Source organism: Rhyacophila brunnea, unplaced genomic scaffold (genome assembly GCF_057557595.1).
Source record: "Rhyacophila brunnea isolate RB1 unplaced genomic scaffold, BYU_Rbru_1.0 scaffold_15, whole genome shotgun sequence".
In the NCBI taxonomy this organism is placed as follows: Eukaryota; Metazoa; Arthropoda; class Insecta; order Trichoptera; family Rhyacophilidae; genus Rhyacophila; species Rhyacophila brunnea.
This window is the reverse complement of record NW_028232806.1, coordinates 29813451-29832375: the sequence shown is the minus strand read 5'-3', so window position 1 is coordinate 29832375 and position 18925 is coordinate 29813451. Positions and strand designations below refer to the sequence as shown.

The window sequence follows — 18925 nt, the reverse complement described above, 5'->3', positions numbered from 1 at the left end:
ATTTTACCGCGTACACCGTTTGAAGTGATTATAAACTATTGTTTGATATAAAACATCTAACTACAAATATTTATGAACAGAATGTCCACACAGATTATAGTCATTCTTTCGCGCACTAAATTTTATCAACCCAATATTGAAAAAAATTGTGAACCAAAGATATTGATTAGCAAAGGAAAACCCATAATTTATTCAGTTTACCTGATGCAGGGGCGGATGAGCCGGAGTAATGGTTAAGCCGCTCGCTGTGAGAGCTCGGAGTTCACTCAACTCTGGCGGCAGAGGCCTACAAGACACCAGAAATATTTTTCAACTCAAAATTTATTATCATTACATTCAACAAGTAATTAATTAAAAGTTTGCTTTCATTGAGTTGGGTATGAGCGTATCTGAAAATTTGTACGTAAACAGTTCACCGCAGGACACTTATTTGTGCGCTGCAGTACGTGAAACATGAGTTCGTGTAACATTTAATCAATGACGAGTTCTTCGTTGAACATTTTTCTGTGGAGTATATTTGTACGTATGCTACAACATGTGGAGATGTCTTTACTAGGTTAGGTTAGGTTAAGTTAGGTTAGGGTTAATCTAATTGGAACAGTACTATTTGCAAACTATCGCCGCATTTTGTAAGATACGTACAAATGTATTCCACGGTGAAATGTTCAATGAAGAACTCGTCATTTGATAAAATGTTAAACAAATATCACGTATTTATCACGTACGTAAATTATCACGTACTGCGGCGCACGAATAAGTGTCCCACGATGAACTGCATATACGTACAACTTACATGTTACCGGGTATGAGATGTCATGCATCAAAATACATTATTCGTAGTCTATTTTTCACCATATGGCAATTTTACAAATATTATTTAGGACTTACGTAGACGACTGATGAGGTACAAAGCATGGCTGCGGAGCAGTGTATTCGGTGTGTCCACTGGAAACAAATTAATCCATGATTCAAAAGTTTATCGAGAATAATTATTGTTCTAATTGTAGAACGAAATACATATTTTTTTAAATCGCATAATAGCGCCTGTACACGTATGAGTTCACGTAAGTCGAGGACTTACTGTACTTCATTATACCAATCAAGATATTTGGAAATTTATCATAAAAATAACATTCGTTTTTAGTAGATAAAAAATATGTAAATATACATTGCCATTTCCAAACTGAACTGATCATATACATAACTAAATAAGTACATCGCCTTTTCTTAACTGAAATGACGACTGAAACTCCAAATGAAGGAACAACAGATGAACCAATGTCTAAAAGGACCTTTAAATGCATGGTGTTGCATTTTTACATTAAACTATATTAATCATTTTAGTATATTTGTGTGAATGAAATTTTATTTAAAAATTTGCAGTTCTTTATAGTGGACATAATATTATGTAGTGTGCTTACAAAATAGTCATCGGTTCATTCATAAGTGCCACTATTAATTTATAATATATATTTTTTAAATAAAATTACACTTAAATTCAATGATTAAAAACCATGCATGGGTTAAGTGTAATTCACAAAAAAAAACATTCAGACTAATGATAATAGAATTTAAGGATTTTTCTCACTTATGTCATTGATTACTTTGGCCGTGTTTTTTTTATTAAATTTCAATGCATCTTACCAGCGCCATCTTTAGATTAATAAAGCCTGAGCATATCTTTTTGTACAAGCAACGAGTGGTCAGCTGTCAATATCAGATCCCAGATTGCTTGACATATTGATTCGCCCTTTCTCGTTACAAATTGAATTATAAACAATTCTCAAATCAAATATATGAAACCATCAGTGCTATTTATAAATAATATACATTCCTGTTATTCATCACCTGTCAAAGTCAGACTAGTACTTCACACAAAAACCGGTGGTAATATCGATTTACAAAAAATATGTAGCATTGATCAATGCACTACATTTGTAGAAGGTGTGTTAATGCTAGTGTATTATTTATCATGTAACTCATCTATCCAAATTAAACCATGCCCTGTGTGTACACGACAGACGCGTCAGTATGAGCACTCTAGAACAATGACAGGTCATCTATAATAGACAACAACAGGAGGGGCGGAAAAAGTAGGACCAGTCGTTGTGAATGTATTGGCTTTCAATTTGAGTCAGCAATGATCTTACACATTATGATTGTGTTAACAGTTACATAATATGTGTTCATTTTCATTCCTACATTCAAAAATGATGCTTTGGGAAATTTTTCAAGTTTTTTTGTGGATACAGATTTCGTATAGGATAAGTATAACTCACCCGACACTAAGGTCTACGACGGATTCATCAGCATCCATCTTTTCCATTCTGAAACAAAAGTCAAGACAAAATGATTGCAACATGAAACATGTTCCATTTTGCTGAGGCCATTTGACCAAATGCAGAGATGTGAACGTTAAATTAGACTTAACTAAAACTATGTAATAACAATAAAAATAAACACATCTATTAGTTTCTGACTTCAATTTAGTCGTCAATTCCACCAGCCTGGTTTAACCCTTTACTGCATGATTTTTTTTTTTTGAAAAATTTTATTTTTTATTGGTGTTAAAATGCCTTGTGAATGAAGGAAAAATAATGAAAAAAATATTTTTCGAAAATTTCATTAAATTTTGTATGTTACTGCGTGGTGTCGCAGATTTACGACATTTGGAAATCTTACATTTTAGTATGAAAAAATACAAAACCAAATGAAAACAATTATAAAAAACTAATGTACACACCTTATTTGATGTGTAGATATTTTTATTCAACCAATTTAAATCTTCTGTATATTTTTTTTTATTTATTTACAAATACGGATTTTTGCGTACATACTAATTCGTCAACTGTCAAACCAGAAATGCAGGGAATATAATGCAGAAATGCTTTATTTCTTGAAATGTCCAAACAAAATCGGTAAAGTAGGATGTTTATGGTAAAACAGTTTTCTAGGCATCGAAAAAGGATAGTATTTGATAATTTACACAGATGGCATTGGCTATATCGAAATAGTTTGAAATGTCGCAAATTTGCGACACTATGCAGTAAAGGGTTAACATTGCTTAAAATCACTCAAGTATGACTATGCATTTAACCCACAAAATCTATCCATTCATTATAGAGATTTTTTAAAAAAAATATATTTTGTCGAAAATATATTATCATTTTGAAAAGCCTCAGAGTAAGCTATTAGAAAAATCTTGAACTTCGAGATTCAAACAAACATCTTTCACTTGCAGAACGAGTGTTCTTAACAAATTAATTTACTGACTCAATTTTCCTTGCAAAAAACTTGTAAGAACCACAGTATCTGAGGTATTTCAAATTCAGTCAAGAAATGTCAACCATTTTTGTAATTTAAATCAAGGTAATGATATCTTATGAAAAGATTGACTCTTATTTTAATAGGTATGTTTCCGAGGCTTTGTGAAACAAAGTATTTTCTAGTTATAAAATGCAACATTCTTAAAACTCAAATAAAAAATAATTTGGCATATTATTTGTGATTGATTATCTAAATATTCTCTAAACATTTTGGCAATATCTGCACATGTTCTGCAGATTCCATGATTTTGCCCGATGTGTAAATAATTACGATTCAATTCTACAATATTGAGAAGTCATTTGATGATTCATCTTTTACCCAACTATTTCAGGTTAGCCTTTCTCGCATTTTCACTCATTGTAATCGTGTATACGTATGTGTGTAGTCATATTATACAATTAAAAGTTAATAAATCGGGTGTGACTGAATCTAAACTTGGGTTAAAATGCTTGCAGTCTTTGATTAACGCAGTGGAAAACAGTGGATTTTACTAAAAACGAATCCGCAAGGACTTGCAGACAATTTAAAATTTAGTCCTTGAATTCCTGTTTCAATTTCCTATATTTTGGTTCTGTCTGGGAGACAGATTTCTTCAATGTTTTTGTTTATCGCTAAGTATATACCTAGTGCATCAGTCACAAACACATTATTGTGTGTATACAATAAAGTGAACAGTTCTGTGCGACTACTATACAGCAAAATCAATAATACTTATTCATTTATTTACATTTACTTTTTGACATTGCATAAAAGGCAAAGGAAAAATAACATTGATTTTCACTGATTTGATACTCACAATAAAAAGGCTTTTTAAAAAATCTTTTAGAAGGATTGCTTGTTAACCATTCGCTAAATTTTTATTTAGATAAATAACAAATGCAGTCCCTTTATTGTGATTACTTTTTGGGGTATGTAAAATTGAAATTATGTCACATAGATGACATTTATAGAGAAATGAGATAAAGTAGACATTCTATGTTTATATAGGTAACAATCTCGTTATTTAAATGTAAACACGTGTTAAACGGAAATAGAAACGTATTTGTAGCAGCATCAAAGTAAATTTATGGGTAAAGAACCCAGACGTGCCAATTAATAACTGTTTGTTTTGTCATTTAAAAATACGTCCCCTGGTGAGAATGAATTAAATAAACTACAATAAATTCAATCGCTGGATCCAGAGACGTCAAACACACATGCTTATGAAGATAATAATAAACGGATTGAAAAGTATACGCTAATGAGGTTTCGTACAAACCTTTGCGAATTCCTTAATTATCCAAATAATGGACGGGTAAAACAATCAAATAGATCGATAACATTATTTGGGGAGATCACTTCCGCATATTTTTTCTGTTACAAAGTAAATAAAAAACCGCTAATGATAACTTAACGATGTGATTTGTATTTTTTTAGAAGTTTTCAATGTAATTTATATCATAAATATAGATTTTAAACAATATTGTGACATATCACTCGCCGAACGACAATCCACCATGTAGACGCATAGGCAAAAGACAATCACGCAAAAATTGATAATATTTCATTGTCGTTGACATTCTTAAAAATACCTCTATAAAAATTTCTCGATTCGCAGACTTTGGCCTATATAATAATATTATTACCTACCTACCTACCAAGATTTTCTTCAGCATCTTTGATTTGAATGATGAACACTTGATATTTTCATTTTAATTAGGTATATATTATTATGTGTCTACATTGTTTTGATTTTAATTTTCTAATGCATATTCAATTCTATAAAACTATTAATAAGAAGAAATTGTTGTGGTATTTGTTATAAATGCTTTACCGTTAGAAGGCGATAATAAAGGAAATTGATTTCACAATTATTTAAGTCGGTACACTATTATTACATGGTTCTGTTAATTTGTACTGTTCGCTTCAGGTTATGTTGAACGTACGACGGCTCGCCAACTAATTCGCCATAATAATGGAACCTATTCTACATACATTATTCAATACAAAAAATACTAGATACAGTATCTATTGACAACCAATAAAAGTAGTAGATTTGCGAAACGTTCACTTATTTGCTATAAAAAATCAAACGCAAACATTTTGATTTCCATAGCCAATCTTTTGCGCTAAAATGAATACCTACCTACTCGAGCTATAAGCACAAAATTGGCTATGGTTATTGACCTTTCTCATAAACGTTAATTATCTATGGTTTCTCCCGCTCGGGCGTATGCAATAAACAATACATTTTACATGGATTGTCCTGGTTTTTAATATTTTCTTGAACTATCGATACCTACTAGGTATACACGCAATAATATGGAAAATGTCAAGCTTAGAAAACTTAATAAACTAAATTTTATTAATAAATATGACCATTTATTATGTAATAATAATATGGGGTCCTATATATATATAATAATACTGTACCAGCAGGCATAGGACAGCATGTCCATTTTTGCCAAAAATGACTTTCAACACAGGAATACTTACGTTTTTTTCCTCTATCTAGGGGTATATAACAGTATCTCTAATTCGCTATATTAACAGAAATAGTAGTGTATAAAACAACACTATATCCATTTTCTTTCCGAGGCATATAACACTATGTGAGCATGTAATTATATGCCTCTAATTATTTATTTTTCCAATGACATATCCACATATCGTCGGCATAAGAACTTTTTCACTTTTAATCTATGATATAACTGATATTTTTTGATGATTATTGAGTGTCAATTTCACGAAATATAGCAGCTACTTTCATATAAAGACCCATATTTTTGTAATTTAGTATTTATTATTGGTGTGGGAACTATATTTTCATAGTTTTTCATTTTTAAGTTTATAAGGAAATAATAAGTTCGCGTGCAAAATGGATAATGTTGTTGGCGTCAACATCAACTCAAAGAGAATGTCTACCACCAGGTAAATATTCACACCTACATTAATAATGAACCTATCTACAGTAGATAATAACTATTATGATCTGTGAGATGATATATTTTTAAGTAAGTACCTACCTACTGAAGTGTTGGAATGAGTTGTTTGGTTTAAATTCGTCCCCTAATTAATACAAAAACGTATCAACAAAAAGTCGATTTTTCAGGAGAGGCAAAACAATTTTTTTTTGTTTAAACAAGGTTTTTAGCAAAATTAAGTATCGTAGAGAGGTGTAATTTTTGTTGTCTTCATCTTTGATCGTTTCTCTATAAATTAAATTCTTTTTATGTTATTTTTATTTCATTATAATTATTATATATTTAAAAATTTGGTTTTAAAAAAAATCGACCGACTTACGTTTTCGTGTTACCAACAAATATTCAGTCTATCATTGGATAAGCAATAAGGTTTCAAAAATGATAATCATTATTTATTTACCTTAAGTTTGTTTATTCTTAAAAACTACATAGATTGCTATTATTTATATAAGTAGCTTTCATAGAAATAAAGTTAAAAATAATAATGTAAAATATCATCAATGGTAAAAATAAAGAAAAAATAGACCTTTTCGAAATAATTTTATTATAATACTTATGGAATTCTGGTTTATACAGATTAATAGAAACTTTTTTTAGATGGAAAAACATTAATCTCAATATAAAGAGAAACAAATTAATACAATCACTATGTTATGTTAAGATTACAAACATGGAAGACATTTAAAAAAAAGGTAGAATCGACAGTTCAGGTTGATGATAAATGTTAAAAATATATTTGATTTAAATTTAATACAAACAGTATAAAGAAAAAAGAATAAATTGAATCATAATAATATAAAAAAATGTATGTATAGTGTACGAAGGCGCATCCTGTCTAGCACCCACACGGTGGGCCTTTGTAAGATACAATACCTACCTACACTAAATAATATTGTATTTAGGATACCTATAACATTTTCACTATTATTCTCACGAATATCACCACCAATAGTTGTATTAATTATGAAAATATTATAAAACTGGTGGTGTTGCTGGCTTATTACCTACACCGCAGCGTTATAATTGGCTATTGGTTATGGTTTACAGCGCTCGGAATGGACAGGAACGCACCGGAGCGCCGTTGTGGTTCGTGGAATTCCAAAATATACCGTTCCGGCTCGTGGATTCATTTAAAATTGCGTTGCGGTTCGTTAGATTGAGATAATTATATATGAATGTATCTTTTAAAGTTTTTCTCAAAATTAAAAATTAACGAAGTTATGTTATGCCGGGCGTGCAAGGGTTAAAAATAAAAATTATGACATCCCTAAATTTCTTTCAACCTTCTTATTTTGTGTCGATATGTCCATGCCTAAATGCATTGTCTAAATAACAAGAAACAACCAGCTGCAAGCGTAAATTACTTTATTACCCAAAAAAATGTGCCTTGCTGACACTATTTGAAAACTCTTGAAAAATAAAGTATACATTGTTTAATAATTTCTAAAGGATGAAACATTTAAAATCTCAATACAATCTTGCCTTTGACTTACGCATTGTTAATTTACTTACCTACTAATTTATTATATTATTTTATTCGGAGTGACAAAAATTATTACTTCGCCATTTATTTTCGGGTGAATGAATTGTGTTTTCGATGGTTAAATTAGTACAAAAAAGTTTGATAATTTGACTCGTGCAATCCGCTATAATATTCCTATTAGTTGCCTTTTAAAATATTTTGTATTATTTAAGATATAAATACGTTTCTAAACAAAATTGTTTATATTATTAGTTTGGTGTTTTTTTGCTACATTCTAGTAAGTTTTGTGTTTTAATTTTAACTGTGTGTTTAACTTGATTTTTTAATAAAAAATTGTTCTAAAAGTTGGTCAAAAATGTCATCAGGCGAAACGTGTTAACCGAAACTATTGAAAAATATTTTGTCGCAGGTAACGTAACGCTGGCCACATACCTACACAATTTGATCATTTAAAAAATGATATTGAGTGGTTATTTATAAAAATAATGAAGGTATAATAAAGTAGTAGGTAATTCGTGTAAATCTGCTAAAACCACATTACATTACATTAGGAATTCACTCCAATAACCATTGAAGTGGCAACAGATGGTATTCATCTCAACAATTAACTTTTCTTAAAAAAAGCTTATGACGTGTCGTAAACCCCTCTTTTTACGATGTTTACATTTGTTTTGTAATTTACATTATTGTTGAATTGCGACTATAGTACAATAAATCTTGTGATATAACTACTACATTCATTCATTTATTTGCCATAGGTCATGATGAGTACCTGTGGATGAATACTTTCCTTATAATAGGCTTTATAATATAATATTTTAAAAAGTCTATTATGTTAAATTCGCTTTTTCTTCGTAACACTAAGTGGATAATCACCCTTACAATTATCGTTTTTAATAAGTACTTTCCTGTGGGATACAAATTCGCCATTTTTACATACTTAATTATATTATTACATATATACCTATATACTATTGTCGCTGGTATCCAAACTGATTTAAGATAATTCTGGCCACACGCACAATTTGATAATTTTGTGGATATTTATAAAAATAATGAAGGCTTAATTACGTAGTAGGTACTTCGTGTAAATCTGCTAAAACATTAGGAATTCTTTCCGGTGGACAATACAGTGGCAACATCTGTTCTGTGATTCAATAATTATTATTATCTCAACAACTTGACTTGTGTTAAAAAAATATTTATGATAAGTCGTAAACCCCAATTTTCACAATGAATAATGAATGATTTTTTCTACAAAAATGTGTTTGGGCCATTGATGGTTTGGGCAGAAAATATTGAATAGCCTTCTGCAGAGTTTATTTATTTGGGACGTTCCTATTGTATTACAATTATTATTACATGCATTGTAGCTTGTGACTTTAAAAATAATAGAAATAATACATAGGTAGTGTGGAGAGAACTTTTACTTAATTTTTGTTTGTAAATTTGTTTAAAAAAAATATAGGAATATCCTTTAATAAAAATGTACGACTATCATAATATCTGTATTGTATGTAGGTACCTATTATCATTTCCATGGCAATAATAACGTGAGTAGGGAAGGACAAACAATATAGATTGAATCGTTTAGAATAAGTAGGTACTAACAAATTAGGTACCTATGTGTCCAGTGCGGACATCTAATTATCTTAGGTGGTGTTAGTCATAGATTATTAAATAAATACGGTGGTAGATGTATATTACAATAATTGTAACCAAAGCATCACCATTGTAACATAACATGCATACAATACAATATTAGTCCTTATAATGTTGAATATAGTAGGTACTAATTAATGACAATTTTATATTATTCTATAAGAATCGCGCTTAGCAACCTGAGTTTCACCTTCCGTCATGTTTTATCTTATATAAATGAAAATGACACACCATTGGTAATTTAATTACAAATAATGCTATGTTTACGTTGTTTGGATGACTTGAAACTTTTATTAGATGTAGGTACGGCCTTCTTATAGTGGAGAAGGTTCAAAATAAATCTTTGAGAATCCTTTAAAGCTGTGTGGATAGTGGATACTATCCATGGTTTTATCCGATTGATTTCTTAAGACGTATGCTTACATACTGTATTCTGAAAGTTAAAAAGAGAGCTAGGTATTTAGGCTACGTACTTTTTCCAACTTATATCTACCCAGTACAAATGAGAACTCTGCCGTTATTGGTACTTAGTATTGATTTTATTATATATTATTTTATAACTTTCTTGATAATCTAAGTTGTTTGTTCTGCCAAGGTGCAATAATTGCTAATGATAATTGGGCAGGAAATAACTATGTTCAACCAAATCGCTTCGGATAATCGTATATTCCACCTGCGTGAGAACGAGTTTATGTGAACGCTATTTTATAAATTCTTGGTATAGGTAGGCACTTACTGTTTTTTCTAATACTATTTCTTTATTTTTTAAACACTATTTTAATACTATTTCTTGATGTTTGATATTCTGTGCTCGTATTTAAATGGAATTTGTAAAATTTTCTATAACTACGTAAATATTTTTTTAATTTGAATCTATAAGGTACTTATGTGGATATGTTGTTTGTTATGACTAATTAATTACAAACTTATCTATCCCAAATGAGACAGTAAGTTATAATCAGTGACGAGTGGTGGTAGAGGTATCATGCACTGGTTATAGTGGTAGATAAAGTAAAAATAAAGAATAATACAATTTTTGACGGTATACTTTGTTAAAACAAGATTATTTCGCCTGCGGCGCTGACAATCCTTACCAACCTGCCCAATATAGATCCACGTAAGAAGTTTAAAGTTTATTGTTGCATTTTTATATCAAAAGTACGTACGTACGTAAAGAAAGGATTAGCATAAGTACTTAGTTTCGGAAAATTATACAGCGTTCCTGTTCGTGAAATTTTCCATTTCGAGCACTGATGGTTTAATAATATGCCTGGATGAAATCAAAATCAATTGGGTTCTGTCTTGTACTGAGGCGCTACTGTATAGGTATATGTACTGCAAAATTCTTGCTCAGATTTTTCATACATGAAGTATTATTTGGTTCATCATTTCTGTATTGGAATCAAGAAAATTTTAACCAGTTTCCCTGGTCTCCATTTGAGTCAATCTTTTTTTGGCAATAAAGCCAATGAATTCCGTTGTGTCAAATTCATTGACGGCGTACTTTCCACCTTTTGATGATATCCAAACCACTGCGTACAGCCATATGAGTTTAAATAATATAGGTATAGATATTCTTTCGTGTTCTCTCAATCTGCGCGTGCAGATTCAAAGCTATACAATACCCTACCGTTTCCATTTCAAATTCAGCAAAATTAATCTCTTGCAGTAGGTATAGCTCGATCCATAAATAGGTTTTTTTAATTCTCAACCTTTCACTTTTCTGTCAATGTGTGCATTGTCGTCTAATAAACTTGCCTTTTCAGAATCAGAGGCTTTAAGAAACTTATAGCACAGGTCTCAAATGTCTTTGGTTTGTGGAACTTTAGTTTAAATTCGCTGCGTCCAACGCAACTGGTGTGTTGCCCATCAGATGGCCATTAGATATAATTAGCACCGTCAAATCCTCCAACATTGCCAATGGGCGATAACTTTGCCCAAAGAACAAAATTATCTGTAATCGCTTATAAACAAAAAATGGCACAAGTATGAAAAATATTAAACAATTGGGAAAAACATTATGATTTTTCTGACAATACTCCAGTATTACTCCTAGTGTTGCCATGTGTACTGAAATTTCAGTACATATACTGAAATTTTTGTCAGGAAAAGAAGAAATTATGATATTTGTGATGAATAAAAGTCACTTTTTACATGATTTTTTAAAAGACACTTGTGAGATTATGTCACTATGCACGCTTTCACCAAAAACAATCGTTGAATTTCATACATTTTTGTCAATCTACTGATATTTTGAAGAAAAAATAAAAAATCTACTGAATTTTGAAAATTTTAGTTGGCAAAACTGATTTGGCCTGTTAGTAGCTTCACTCAGTTGCAAGCATAGATAACAGACGTGTATATATATATATATATATTCTCATACAAGAAGATGCCCCCTATAATTGGCACCATTTATATTGGCGTGACTAGAAGTTTTGACCATGACAGAACCATAGATCCGAACCCAAAAAAGTATTTATAATTATAAAAACGAAATTGTGACAGAAATGAATAAAAGTCGATATTTCAATTCAGATGGGTACCTACACTTTATTGCAATGATAATCATATTGACAAATTATGAAAAACAACATAAATTTATGAGGACATAATTATGTAATAATAATAATAATAACGCACTCCCACCATAGAAATTATTTGTCAGCAAAGAAATTTCAAGGGGCATACAAGCGGATAATACCTATAAACATAATATAATAAAAGTAGACTTACCCATTAACTTATTTTATCAGCTATCGGATTGCAAAACCCTTTTATCAATATGGTTTAAAAACGCCGAATAGCAATATTATTCTGACACTTGACATTATGTCAACTCGAAAAATATAATATATAACACGACTGCTTTTGTTTTGAAAATATCACGTAGAATTGACATGAAATTAGGTCCATTTACCTAGATCACCCAATGTTAAAACTCCAACTTTTTTTGTGTGCATTTATTTGTTTGTGCATCGTTAGTGCACGTTTGTGCACGATTTTTTTTCGTTTGTGCACCTATAATAACCGAAAAATTCCAATTTCAAATTGGGTGTTCCAGCTAAACGTTGGGTCACCCAATGTTGAAATTTCAACTTTTTTTTAGTGCATTCGTTTGTGCACGCGTTTTTTTCGTTTGTGCACGCACATTAAGGGGGTTATTTGCATTTCAATTTGGGTGACCCAGCTAAATGCTGGATACTTGTGTCACTAAACTTAAATTTTTTTCAAAATTTAAAGTGTATACACTAGTGCGTTGGTAGTGAACGTTAGTGCATGATTCTTTTTTGTCTTTTCATCTGTATTCAGCGCGCTATTATTTTTAAGTTTGTATGCAAAACCTGACTGCGTGGGTTTAAAAATATTTCTTTTTGTAAAATCTCTTGTCGCATGGCTAATGCGCAATCCTGCATACTTTTTTATTTTTTTTCTCATATAGTGCGTGAGTTATTCGATATGAAATATTTGATGAACGTTAAGTAGAACCATCCAACAAACTTTTTTAATTTTTTATTAGATCATCAATTTGCCTATTATTAGCTTACGTTTGTGCACTTGCTTTTTTTGTTTTCGAGATTATATATTTTATCTTTCTTTCGTATATTTTTATACTCCTTGTCAGACAAATCGTAAAGAATTCGATATTTCCGGACCAACTCTATCAGCTTTTCAATCGTCCGAATCGTCGCCATTTTGATTTTACTAATTCCCTTGGCGAAATTGTCCGCCGCGAATAAATTCGCTGTCGACAGAGTTCCCGAAAATCGCAGCGAATATTCGCTGCAAATTCGCACTCAAGACGCAAGGCGGTCGCGCAAGCGTGCTCTGTCCCGTAAGCCAATACGAGCTTGATTGGCGAATAATTCGCTGCGAATATTCGCTTTGGTTTGGGGAGGCTTCAGTGACTTGATACTTGAACAATTAAATTTGCTTTAAAAAAATTTTGTTAAGTGCATACGATTATGTATATTTATTAAAAATTTTAACACGATTTTTCAAATTTTTATCTTTTATATTAACTTAGAAAATTAATTTTGAGTGGCCGTCAAGTTTTAACACCAAACATTTTTTTTCCACATTTTTTAAATGCATACCTTTGAGTAATTTAATTATATGATTTTTCATTTATTTTTTATTGTTTTTCCATGTAAATTACGTGAAAAATTCGCATTTTTCCATTTTCACTAAGTACCCCGTCAAAATATCCCGAACAAAAACAACCGCATCCGCATGGATGGTCTGGTCAAAAGAGTTTCGCAAAACAGCCAATACGGCTCCTATCTACCTGTTTTCCATTTATACTAATTAACGATAATCAACATCTTCGTGCTTCAATTTGGAAAGCACCTGTATATATTTTTATTGGTGCGTCGTCAAAATATACTTTGCAAAGCCATTCGCAACAGTCATAGCTGTCACCAAAAACTGTTTTCATCACTCCAATGTCACAATATAATAATATTATACTATTTATTGTTATTTATCTTACAAATTATTGATGGCTTTCACTGTATCTTTAGACCTCGTTATGCATTAATTTATGACGAGCAAGCTTTATATCCAACGCTAGTTACTTTAAAAATCCCAATTTTAAGTACGTTTAATAATAAGACAACCAATAAACAAAATTATAAGTAGTTATTATCCACCTTATCATTTCGAATGACAGCGTATGAATCATGTATAATTAATAATTATTAAATATTTGTATTTTGTCATATATTGTCTATGATTATATGTATACTAAGTTTGTTGTCGTTGCCTATCATACGTCAAAATCTTCTGTCACATCGAGTGCTTAAAGTCAGACAACGTTATCTACAAAAGTGTTTTTTTGTTGTTGAGATAACGTTATTTTACATTTACGGCTAAATGATAGTCAAACAACGTTATGTCAATTTTTTTCTAATTTCTTATTAAATCGTCAGTAAAGTTTAACGCTAACTACATGAGTTACCCTTGTTTTCATATTTTTTTAAAACTATCCCAATAAATTTTAACATCATCATAAGCAAGATAAATGTACAATACACAATAAATTATAAAATATTAACATTAGGTTTTAAATAAACATTTCCCTTGTTAAGTGACAAGATTCTAAAAGGCTTCAAATTATTGGGTAAGTATATATATGCATTAACAGCAAGTATTTTAATAAAAAATCGAGCAAGTATTTTATTAAAAAGGTGGGAACTATTTAATATGAACAGCAAGTAAAAAATGATTATTGGTAAGTATTATAATATAACAATGGAAGTATTTAAATTATGATAGGGAATTATTTAAACAATTTCCGGGAATTATTTAAATAATTAATGGTAAGTATAAATATCAATTTGTCAGTATAAAATCTATTTTGGACAGATTTTTTCTTTTACAGAAATAACTTATTTAGTAGCTTCCTTATTATGTTAAATTTAGTAGGATAGTATTGTTCTTTCTATCTGGCTCTCCAGAACAGATTGTACTATTAGAATGGTATTTCTCTATTATTTCATCCCTTACGCCCATTTAGTGTAGCAGCATATTTGTGTATCTATAAAATGGCTCAATGATGCAATGCGAGTCTCCTGAGCAAGCTTCTAGTGCCTTTAAGATACTATTTCATTTTAACTATCAGCTGTAACTTAACTTAACTGCACCTTCCGAACCATCAGTTGTAGGTAGCTGTTAGGCATACACTCTTGATCTAAGCGTACTTCAAAGATATACCTTATGAGATTCAAACCCTTAATCTCTACTTCATCGCGGAGTTAAATAAATTGTAGTGTCTATTATATACATTTTCAACTTTGCAATAATAACAAGACATACTTCAGACTTGTATAGTGCTTATTACATATTATTTTCAGTACCAGAATTAAATAATAAGACTGACTTCAGTTGTTTACAATAAATGTATTTCTTGTGTTCAAAAATTCACAATAATAATCAATTGTAACAAACATATGACAGAATAAGACGTTTCCTTCAATGATATATCAACTACATACAACCTATTACTAAAGACGACCGATGTCGATCAATGTGAATGATTGAAAATGATAATCTAGAATACACACCTAGTCAAACGATAACATAAAAATCTTTTCCTTCAATTACGTACAACCTATTACTAAAAACGTTTATGAAATTCATAAAAGAAAACATAAAATATGTGTTGTTTTTACTGTTATATTATTTTATGCAAGTCTACATATAAATAACACAACATTTTAGGATTATCGGAAAACATTCCGATAATCGCAACTTTTGACAGCTCGATTTTTTTATTCGTTCGTTGATCAGTATCAGAGCATAGACAAATCGGACGACTTAATTAATTATTGTCCTCGGACTTTTGGCTCGCCAATGGCAATACGTTTCACGGTCTTGTTTACATTACATGCTGTAATAAATTAACAATATTAAATTATTATCTGATTCGGCATTTACACTAATAGTAAAAATAATAATATACATATTATATAAATAATTAGGATACTTACTTAAATTAGTAATTTTGAAAGACGTTGAAAAAAACCTTTTTTGTAGTGATGAGTAAAAAACATGTAAAATATAAAAAATCCACGAACCCTAACTAATTAATTTAGCATACAATTTTAATTGAGATAAATTTAATATCATACTATTAATTATTGTTGTATCCAAGCTGAGATTCATTTTTTTTTATAAAATTAGACAATAATAGGTAATAAAAATGTACTTAGTTTAAAAAAATGATTTCTGTAATATTTGTAGTACCTACCTAGAGAACCTATATTTTTGATAAATTATTAATTTAATCTTTGAGGTTATTCGCATTTATTCTGTGAAATGTCCATCTAGCTCTTTTTTCTGCACCTCTGCGACTTCTTATTTGATCTTCTTTTAATAATAATATAATCATAAATAGTTTGTTCTTACCGATATTCATGAATGCATAGACTAATATACTTTATATGCGATAATGGTAACCCTAAAATGCCGTGCGCCCCATTGAATGTTTTTTACTTTTCATACTATCAAAATAATAATGGATATTGATTTTATCTATTGGCCCATGTCATTTAAATAATGATTATTTATTTTTACTACTGATTTTTGAATATTATTTCTTGCTGTACCATTATTTTACATTCAACATTAAAACTGGCGGGCTTATACCGATACTTTGAAATAAATACTTACCATTCATTTAAAATTCTGACAGTTGTTATTTAAAAACTTTTCAAAATTGTCTATTAATACTTGCTTCAAAAATGCACGCCATTCTAAAATAACGTTTTTTGGCTCTCCTGTAAAGTTGCACTTTTGTAGATAGTGTTGTTTGACACTAAGCCCTCGACATGTGATGCGCCTTTCAGGTTTAGGATACTGGAAATACTATTTAATACAAGTTTATCCGTCTATTTACCACATCCCTGCTTAAGCAGTTATAGTGGATAATTATTGTTCTCCCTAGAATTTTCCCAGCACCTAGTAACTACATTGAAGTATTCTATGGTAACAATGTCACGATAACGTCGATATTTTTTTCATTTCCTAATACCCATCATTTTCTACACACCCAGTGCCGTGGTCAATATTGATGGATGAGCCATAATGCACCAGCACCTATGCTACATACGCTCCACGAAAATAACTAGGATGCCATCTGAACTGAGAGAATCATACTCTGTTTAACACTGTCATGAGACTTGTAGCTCTATAGCACACCGGTGCGCCGCTAGACGGTAGGTGTGTCGCGGTGCATTGCTTGCAAAAAAACAAATAATTTTGTATATTATACGATAACTACTTAATAACCAAATTTGCGTACATATAAAAATATATGTTCGGTAATATATTTTAGCACCTGCATGAACTTAATAAAACAATGCAAAGTCAGAATGAAAATAATATATTGACGTGCTCTGATAAACTAGAAGGAGTTAAGACAAGGATCTCTACAAATTAATGTATCAAAGGACCTACCAGACCACCATTAAAAACAAGCAATTAATTTTGGATCCGTCTCAAAAACAATTAACTTTGCAGCAAAAGAAATTTCATCATTACATTCATACAATCAATACGACTGGATTCGAAACCCTTTCGCAACCAATGCCGAAAATTCTATAGAAGCGCTTTCTCTATAAATTTGAGAGGAATTAGTTGAATTGAGAAACGATGGGACTCTAAAAACTGAATTTTGCAGATGTTCCATTGGCTATTTTCTGGATTTCGGTTAAAAAAGAATATTGTTGGATTTCCGACAAGGCTATTGCAGTTCAGCTACCATATCTACGATATATGTGTGCAAAAGTTTTTTAACTCAAGTTATAATTAAAAATTTCGAGAATGTAGTATAACCAAGAACTTCGGGTTGCTTTTTCAAATAGCAAGTCAAAAAATATATAAAACTTTTACTTTCATTGAAAGAAGCTCAGGTATCACATTAATTTGTTATTAATACAAATACATGCAAATGTACATTTAGTTCTTCCTCGTCTGTTATGTATATTTAATTATGTATCAATTAAAAAAACATAAACTAATGTTATTTTGGTGCATGGCCCCCACAGGGTGGGGGACTGATAGGCCTCTAGCCTGGGGGACCAGGCTCAGGGGTGGGACTGCGTGGCAGGTCAACCAGATAAGTAAGATAAACACAAATTACAAATTTGCTCACATATTAAAAATAATTGACTGCAGCGCTATTTTACTACGCTGGTATTAATAATTTAAAACATTCGATTGTAGGTTACAATAATTATTTATTATTATTGTGTCAATATTCGACAAACAACAGACAACTAACCATAATTCAAGTGGATGTATTAATAAATACAAACATTCAATACCATTAATTTTACCTCAAACACCATTTTAAAAACTCTATTTTAGAGTATCACACTGTCTTTAACCTTAGCAATAGGTAGGGGGGGCAAATATCCTAGTCTGGGGTCCCCCTTCAGGATGTGGGGACCATGTTTTGGTGTATAAATTGTTTTACATGCGGTGTGTCACTGTCTTCTGTGAAGACCTGTGGTGTGTTGTGGGTGAGAAAAGGTTGCGGGGCACTGATTTACATACCGGTGCAAGTCAGTTTACAGAAAGCCAGGCGGGAACCGCGCCAATTTTTATTGCTGATTTTGGCAAAATTCATGAATGCAAAAATGAAAACCTAACCTAACAAATAATCCAGTAGGTATATCAGCTATTTTCAAAATTTGTTTGCCGCTGGCTTCCTATAAACCGACAAGAACAATATACCTACCTACTTGCACTGTTTGAAAACACCTCAGAAACATTGGTACTTAAAAAAATATGACACCTGACAGAATTCGAACCTGTATACATTGAATTCTGGCTGATCCGCTTTACCAATTTAGTCACCAGTATTATATCCAATTACGGCATAACTAGCCGTAATGTGACTGAAGCTTTTTACAAATTATGCTAGTATTATTGACCTTTGCGGCTTGGTAAGAATACAATGGGACACAGCTTCCAGCGGTTCCAT

At 30.9% G+C, this 18925-nt stretch overlaps 1 protein-coding gene across 6 annotated transcripts in view; it reads right to left on the bottom strand.

Moving 5' to 3' along the window:
* The window catches only part of LOC147075221 (uncharacterized), a 38330-nt gene extending 33491 nt beyond the window's left edge, over nucleotides 1-4839 (bottom strand). For 4 of the 6 annotated variants that reach the window (XM_085942811.1, XM_085942808.1, XM_085942809.1 and 1 more), the window contains exons 1-4: nucleotides 4586-4839; nucleotides 2280-2327; nucleotides 889-945; nucleotides 202-286 (exon numbers count right to left, since the gene is read on the bottom strand). In XM_085942811.1, coding sequence (XP_085798937.1) covers nucleotides 202-286; nucleotides 889-945; nucleotides 2280-2326 — 189 coding nt within the window. In that variant the 5' untranslated portion in view covers nucleotide 2327; nucleotides 4586-4839. The remainder of the gene's footprint in view (nucleotides 1-201; nucleotides 287-888; nucleotides 946-2279; nucleotides 2328-4585) is intronic. The other 2 variants (XM_085942810.1, XM_085942812.1) reach the window with 1 other exon arrangement.
* Between the last annotated feature and the right edge of the window lie 14086 nt (nucleotides 4840-18925).